The sequence below is a fragment of the Hyperolius riggenbachi genome, chromosome 11 (assembly GCF_040937935.1).
Source record: "Hyperolius riggenbachi isolate aHypRig1 chromosome 11, aHypRig1.pri, whole genome shotgun sequence".
Taxonomy (NCBI): Eukaryota; Metazoa; Chordata; class Amphibia; order Anura; family Hyperoliidae; genus Hyperolius; species Hyperolius riggenbachi.
In genome coordinates, this window is record NC_090656.1 from 186,151,968 (window position 1) to 186,160,629 (window position 8,662).

At 44.8% G+C, this 8,662-nt stretch overlaps 1 protein-coding gene across 1 annotated transcript in view; it reads left to right on the plus strand.

Moving 5' to 3' along the window:
- The window catches only part of CETP (cholesteryl ester transfer protein), an 84,465-nt gene extending 81,486 nt beyond the window's left edge, over positions 1-2,979 (plus strand). The window contains exons 15-16 of the mRNA XM_068261612.1: positions 227-312; positions 2,796-2,979. Coding sequence (XP_068117713.1) covers positions 227-312; positions 2,796-2,870 — 161 coding nt within the window. The 3' untranslated portion in view covers positions 2,871-2,979. The remainder of the gene's footprint in view (positions 1-226; positions 313-2,795) is intronic.
- Positions 2,980-8,662: the final 5,683 nt, after the last annotated feature.

Genomic DNA, 8,662 nt, shown 5'->3' on the forward strand with positions numbered 1-8,662 from the left:
TGAAACGAGGGGAGCCAGCACAGGATAGAGAGCACCGAGAGAGGAGACAGAAGGCTCTATACAACCTAGAGCCTTCCCTCGCCTTAAGTATTTGCTTATTTTTTATTTTTTTTAATGCGGTTCCCATTCACTTTAAAACTATGCAAGTGTTGCGCTTCATCCTACAATATTTTTGTGATACATACATTTACTGTACAAGTGAAGCCATGTTATGTTTTCTGCACAGGCCTGGGACCAGCTCTGACATCACTGATGAACAAGAAAGGGCTTCATTTGTTTGACATTATAAACCCTGAAGTCATACCTCATGAGGTGAGGAAAACCGAAATGCTGCCCAGGGCAATATTTATTGTAGTAGAGTGCGCTAATCACATATAATCAGAGCCATCTGCTGAAAAGGCTTCTTGTCCATAACAAATTTTATTCTGCTAACAGCGATTGCAAAGCAGCAATTTGTTGCGAAATCTAATGTGCCATAACTGTTACCAACAGTCATTTAGCAACCTCTCAAGGGGACTGATCACAGCTGCTCAGTTTCATGTGAGACCAGGGCCGGTTCTAACAGCAATGGGGTCCCAGGGCAAAATTAGCTCCGCCCCCCCTCCCAACAGACGCCCCTTGACCGAAAAGCACTATTAGGAGTTCTTTGTTGCAGCCAAATTTCCCTCCTGGGCCCCTGAGCTGGCTGTGTATATCACCTCCCAACTTAACTGTGCTCCCTGAGGCCCCTGCAGAGTCTTTGGTAGTGTATTGTCTCACCTTCCCGCCAGCACAGGTGAGACGCTGCTCTGCCAAAGACTCTGCAGAGGCGCCGGGGAGCAACAGATAGGATGGAGGGAGACACTTTGGGGGCCCCTACATGCTCTGGGGCCCTGGAGCAATTGCCCTCTTTGCCTCTATGGTAGCGCCGACTCTGTGTGAGACAAATCCTTTTAAAGGACTTCTGTCGCAAAAATCTTAAAATGTAAAATGTATGTAAACATACAAATAAGTATTAGAAGTAGTAGAAATCTGACAGGTTTTGGACTAGCCCATTTTTTCATGGGGCTCTTTTTATTTTCAAAAGCATTTTAGTAAATGGCAGTTGCTCCGTTCAACTGCCCAAAAAAGTGTACGGTGAGCAGGGTGGCTGGCTAGCATCTTTATAGAAATCTTTTTCAGGGAATGTCTTTATAAAGAATAAAGGCCATGCTGAGAATCCCCTATGGAGAGATGGACTAGCCCAAAACCTGTCGGTAATGTCAGATTTCTACTACCTACTGTAAGTGACAGCAACATAGGAGAAAAGTAATTTATGGCTCATTTTATTCTGGAAGAAACGTACTTCTTATTTGTATGTGTTTACATGTATTTTAAATGTTAAGATTTTCATGACAGAGGTCCTTTAACCACTTTTTCCTCTACTAAAGTATATCTACGTCATCGGTGGCACCCTCCAAACCACCATGACTTAGATATACTGATTCAGCTTGCAGCCCTGCTGTGCACGATCAGGTGCGCTTCAGAGCGCCCCCCCCCCGGCACTGTCAGCTGCATTACTAATTGGTGAAAGGGAAAATGTTCCCTTGTAGCCAATTAGTCACCCTCCCGCGGATGAACGATCACCGCTGTAGCAAACATCGGTGTTCCTTCATCTCTCCCCCTCTGTGGCCAGATCGATTAAAAAAATGCCACAGCAAGGATAATATCTCACCTTACCTGCTTCCTGCGATCATCCTTCAGCCCCAGCTTCCAATCACCGGTCTTCACTCAGCCCTGTGATGCTGAATATCCGGGTCCTGGCTTGATGACGTTGTCAAGCCGGGACCCGGGTGTTCGGTACCACAGGGCTGCGTGCACCGCGGTGAATGGAAGCTGGGGCTGAAGAATAATATACAACGCGTTTCGCGGGTCCAAGCCCGCTTCCTCAGGCAGTAGAAGTTGGAGTACACAGCAATCTGTCAGCAACACACCTGGCGCCAAAGTCCTTGGCGCCAGGTGTGTTGCTGACAGATTGCTGTGTACTCCAACTTCTACTGCCTGAGGAAGCGGGCTTGGACCCGCGAAACGCGTTGTATATTATTACCCTGGAGTGTACCAATAAATTTGTTTTGTTTACATTACACAGTTTTCTGTGTCTGCTTGGAGGGGGCGGAGCCACCCGAGCCTTCTCAGCGAATTTTTAACGTTTTAACTACTGTTTTTATTCTATTGGCGCCTCTGTTCAGCTTACATTGCACTTTACATCCACCCTTGGTGGAGGGGGATACCCCTTTTTTTCTCATCTACAGAGAGCGACTTTTTAATCCTGAGTGGGGACAGGTCAAACTCCTCACCTGCTTATACAGTGGTTACCTGGAGGTAACCCTGGTTTGTGAGTATTATTCTACTCTTGAATTATTTGCCAGTTGTCAATACTTACTTCACCATATTGGGCTCTCGGTTCTCTCTCCTCTTGCAAAGTAGGTTGAATGTTTTACTATCTCTAATCAGTGGCAGCCTATTAAGTGTCCCAGAGTTAGAAAAAGGTCAATAGTTCATGTATTTTATCTCTCCCTACTCTCAGAAGTTGTATTCTGCCAGGAAAACTTTTCTGGCTGTAATTAACTTATCAGTGATGTTTGCTATATTCCTGACAAGGTACCAGCAAGACAGGAGATGTCGCTTCCATGCCTGGAAATTAACTCTTTCAGGCAGCACAATAAAACAAGTAAAACAGTCTGGTTATTAATGTTTTGTACTGTACATACATGTTTACCTCATCATGTCACATATTTCCTTGGGTACACTTTAACTTTATTGCTTTTCTCTTGCAGGGTTATTTAATAGTTCAGCTGGACTTCGGATTTCCTCAGCATCTGCTGGTCGCTTTCCTTAAAAAAGCTCTGTAGAAGGCCAAGTACTGAAGCGACATATAAAGCAACACAGAGTTGTGCAGATTAATAGGACTTCAAATACTTTGTCTTTTTCAAATAAATATGAGACATGATGAAACACTAAGATACTGCATCTTACTGGTTTTTACCGGTTTATATTTAAGGAACTATGTTTATCATTGTGCAAAATTAAAATGGATCTCAATATCTTATTTAAAGAGAACCCGAGATGGATCTTTGGGGGGCAGATGGGACATAGAGGCATGTTCTCTGCCTCATAACATGCCTCTGTGTCCCCCCAACTGCCGCTCTCTGCCCCAGGACCTTTAACCTCCCTGGCAGTCAATTAAATCCACCAGGGAGGCAGCGCAGCACTATTTTTTTAAATTTTTTTTTTAAATCATGTAGCTAGCCTAGCGCGAGCTACATGATAGCCGCTGAGCAGCGGCATCCCCCCACCCCCTCCGATCGCCTCCGTCGATCAGGCTCATCAGGAAATCCCGTTCTGAACAGGATTTCCTTTAGGGCTTCCCCCGTCGCCATGGCGACGGGCGCGATAACGGCATCGACGTCGTGACCTTAGAGGGAGTCCCGATCCACCCCTCAGCGCTGCCTGGCACTGATTGGCCAGGCAGCGCACGGTGTCTCGGGGGGGCAACCTCTAACGCGGCGGGTAGCGGCGAATCAGCGCGGAGCGGCGGCGATCAGATGTATAACACAGCTAGCAAAGTGCTAGCTGCGTGTATAAAAAAAAAATTATGCAAATCGGCCCAGCGGGGCCTGAACAATCCTCCATGGCAGCTTACCCCGAGCTCAGCTCGGCGTTACTGCTAAGGAGGTTAAGCCCCTTTCACACTAGGCCTCTTTTTTTTTTTGCACTGCGTTACCCTTTGCGCACGCAGGGTAATGCAAAAGCAATGTGCTGTAAAGTCAACAGCGCGTTACCATCGGACTTCCATGGCAATGGAATGCATGTAAATCAATGGGCGCCGCATAAAATTTTTATGTGTTGGTGGCGGCTCACATGCATGGAATGACGCAAATACGATGGGAAAGCCTGGAATCCCAGTGACGCACTTCCTGTCCAGCGGGAAGAACGTTACATGGGGAAGGGGGTGTGCAGGGCTATGCATATGACCCTGTCCACTGCATGGTCATATACTGTAAATGTAGTTTGTCGTTGCGATGCAATGGGAGCTGAGCATTGCACTGCAAATGCTTGCCTCAGGTGTGAAACCGACCTGAAGGACAACTACTGAAAATATTTTTCCAAGTTTAAAATGCACTATAAATTACCTTTTTCCTATGTTGCTGTCGGTAAATAGACAAAATATGACAGATCTGAAAGGTTTCGGACTAGTCTATCTCCTCATGGGGGATTCTCAGTTATTTATTTACACGCGCACTGAATGCTAGTTGCTTAGTCAAAGTAGTGAGTTTGCAGGCTGGCTAACATCTTTGTATAGATCCTTTCCAGGGAGTGCTTTTATAGAGAATAAATTACTGAGAATGTTCAATAATATTGAGAATGTCTCATGAGGAGATGGCCTAGTCTACAATCTGTCAGCTTTTTACTACCTAATTAACTACTTGCTGACCACTCCACGCCTGTTGGTGTGAACGCAGTGGCAGCCCCAGGACCGCTCAACGCCAATTGGCGTGAAGTCCTGGGGTGGGGTTTTGCAGATCGCATGCGCTGATGTGCGCACATCTCCACCTGAATGAATGAGTTCTGCTCCGTCATCCGTCTGCCAACAGCGATCGACACTAGGAGACTGTTAGAGGGCGAAACCACCGTCTAGTTACTGTAATGTGGGACATAGTACTGTAGTAGCTAGGTCTGTTTTTAACATTGAGTCTCAAGTAATCAGAAAGCACACTTATCCAGCATCAGCCGATCCCCAATAGTGCTGGATAACCGAGACTCTCCTGTATTATTAAAATGAAGGTATTTCTGTGTACAGCGGAACCTTGGTTGGTAAGCATAAGTTGTTCTGGAAACATGCTTGTAATCCAAAGCACTCTTCATAGCAAACAATTTCCCCATAAGGATTAATGGAAAGTCAGATGATTCGTTCCACAATCCAAAACACTTCTAGAAAATGATTTAATCCTAAGTACTGAACCGTATACAGTAAAATATAAAAAAAGGCTTTCGCTAAAACTAAAGGTGGCCATACATCAGGCGACGTGGCGGACGATCAACCATCCAATTCGATTATTATAATCGAATTGGATAAAAATCGGTGCCGCCAAATGCATGCCTGACCAACAAAGCGACCAATTTCAGTAACAGATCAGCCAATGTGTTTTTGGCCCAGCCTGTTTGCTTTGTCCCAGGTGATGTCTTCAATCACTCAAAAATATATAAAATAAAGCACATATATGGTGTAGTATGTCCAACGAATTACCACCTTAGGTGCACAAACACATATAATGTGCTCACCAGATATCAATGTCAATCGGTCACAGATCAGCTTGGTGCATTTGTGGCCCAGCCAGTGTGCTTTTACGCGACAAAGCAAACTGGCTTGCCCAAAAATGCACTGGTTGATCTGTTACCGATTGGCAAACACTGTATGTGTGTGGGCACCTGGGACGTGAACCAATTGAACATACTACGCCATATATGTGTTTTCTTTCTCTTTGAGCTACTCTGAAGATACAAGTCAGGATAAAGTATATTGGCTGGGCCAAAAACGCACTGGCTGGTCGGTAATCGATTAGCATTGGATTCTGGTGGGCGTATTGTGAGAACATTATGTACTGAAGATCTGTGGGAATTGAAAATAATTGAATATTATTGAACTTTATTGAGTGGAACACACACTGCTCACACTAAGGACTTGTTAAGCGCTAGACCATTTATAAACAATTCTTAGAAGGCGTCTTATTTGTGGCTACAAGCACTATTAGGCGCTGCTATTTGGCCTGAGGGAGTGGGTATGCACACACGAAACGCGTTGCCAGGGCAATAAAATTCTATTAATACGTAAATTTGTCTTCATTGAGGTAAACCACCTCACTTTTTTTCATTTCATTTGTTTTTAACGCATTTTATGTTCTCTGGGCGCCTCTTTCCCTTTTATCCTGTGCCTCCACCCTCTTTTTGGAGGGGGATCAACCCTCTGACCAATTCAGGTCATTTGAGGTTTGCTTTTTAGCAAGAGTGCGACCATCACCAGCTCTGTCTGGTCACCCGAGTGGAGTCGGGGTTATACATCTCCACCTGCTTCTAGTGGTCGGTTGCCCTTCTGCAACCCACCTTTGTGAGTATAATACATTCGCATATTTTACATGCTTCTGGTATTGTGACATACTGCACCATTTGGGCTCCTGTTGTCTCTGTGTTTTCTTTCTGCAAGGTGCAATTTTTATTATCCCTACTTTTTGTCCAATTTTTAGAAGGGTGTGACACCTAACCTGAGGTCATAGCGATCCCAATACTAGTGAAACTGGTGGAAAATTGGTGATACTGTTAACTGAAGGAGCACACCTTACTACTATAAATATGGGCAGCTTCCATAAGAGACAATTTTATATCTAACCAGAATTGATTAGAGATAAATTTGTCTCTGTCAAATCTGCCCATAATCTTCAGGTGTATGGCTACCTTAACAGAATCATTGCTATCTGATGGCTCTTCCCAATCTATTTGTTTTTGTGTGGTTTTAACAAAGAATTTGTCCAATGATAGTTGATTTTGCCTACTTTTGAGGATTTGAGCATGTCCCTACACTATGATTAAAGCTAATGGGAGTCTTTAAAGAGAGTCTGAAGCGAGAATAAATCTCGCTTCAGACCTCATAGATAGCAGGGGCACGTGTGCCCCTGCTAAACCGCCGCTATCCCGCGGCTTAACGGGGGTCCCTGATACCCCAAATCCCCTCCGTAATGCGGGGGAGCGCTTCCGGGTTGGGGCAGGGCTAACCGCCGCAGCCCTGCCCCACGCGCGTCTGTCAGCGCGTATCTCCGCCTCTCCCCCGCCCCTCTCAGTCTTCCTTCACTGAGAGGGGCGGGGGAGAGGCGGCGATGCGCCGCTGACAGACGTGACTGGAGGCAGGGCTGCAGCCGTTAGCCCTGCCTCCAGGAGCGACCAAGTCTGCGACCAAGTGTCGCAGTGGGGGGTTTGGGGGTGAAGGGACCCCCGTTTAGCGGCGCTATTGCGGCGGTTTAGCAGGGGCACACGTGCCCCTGCTAACTATGAGCTCTGAAGCGAGATTTATTCTCGCTTCAGAGTCTCTTTAACCACTTAATCCTATCTGAATGGATATATCCGTCCAGTTAGGCTTCACTGCTGCCGCTGCCTGGTGCGCGCTTCCACCATTTCTGTTAGCCCGGAGATCAATGAATGGGAACAAAGTTCCATTCATTGATCTAAGTCCCCTTATGAAAGACTGACACCGTAAACAAGACGGCTCCGTCTATTATAAATCCCCTTCTATCCTATCCACTCACTACTTCCGCTTTGCGGAGGAACTTTCCGCATGCAGAACTGAGCTGCGAGGACATCTTGTGAGCAAATAGTAAAATTACATCTAGAAATAAAAATTTCCAGATAACAATAATATTTTTTTTTTCACAAATCAATTTTTATTTTGTAAACTTGAGAGAACATTACAAGAAAATGCACAGTGCTCCCACACACAGGAGATATATAATTAGTTAGCTTAAATAATAAAACATTATTACATAACTGGATAATATGCTCAACATAGGTCTGGTCACAGTAATAAACACCGAATGTAACAAGTATCTTGGGCATGAACCACTCTCATGAAAGGAGTTTATACTATCCACAAGTATATTCATATGCAGTAAGAGTACCGTGCATAAGAAGAAGCAAGGAATAAAGAATAGAAGGAGAAGGAGAGAGGAAGAAGATAGGAAGAAGAAGGAAGGAAGGAAGGAAAAGAAGGAAAGAGACTCCGGGCTCAACTCCCACCACCACCCATATTGCCATGTTGTGAATTTATTGGTGGATTAATACAGGGAAAGACGGTTTCAGGGTTCAGGACTGGAACCAGCCGTCATAGCATTGTTATACCATGGTGCCCATATTTTGTGGAATCGTTGCGGACAATTGCGATTTTTATACGTCATTTGATATAGAGGGAGGGCAATGTTAATTGTGCGTTTCCATTGGTTGATGGTTGGCATAGCAACGCCTTTCCAGACTCGTAAGATTTCTTTTCTTGCATAAAAGCATAATATGCGGATTAGATATTGTACATGCTTACTACATGTTTGTTCTTCAAATAAGCCCAGAAGGGCTAATTTAGGTGTGCAATCAAAGTGTGCTTCTAATATTTCATTTATAATGGCAAAGATATCTGACCAAAAAGTCTGGATTTTTGTGCAGCTCCAAAACATATGTAGGAATGTGCCCTCTTCAGCTGTGCATTTCTGACAGATCACACTATTGGAGGTGCAGATACTGTGCATTCGTACTGGCGTGAAATAGGTTCTATGCAAAAACTTGACCTGAATTAATCTATCCCTAGCTGAGATAGGAGTTTTGACAAAGTCTTCTAGTATATCCTCCCAATCCGTATTGTCTATACCCTGAATATCTACGTTCCACTTTTCCTGGGACCGAAGCAGCTTTTCATTGCTTTTGGCTAGTAAAGCTGAATAGATAACTGAGAGAGGTTTATCTAGTTGTTGTGTCAGAAGTGTATTCTCGAGATCATGTACCACCAACTCCGGCGCGCCCCCTGGGAATTGTGCTGAGAATGCGTGACGAAGCTGTAGGTAGCGAAAGAACATCTTATTCTCGATGGAAAAGGTTTGTTTAAGTTCATTAA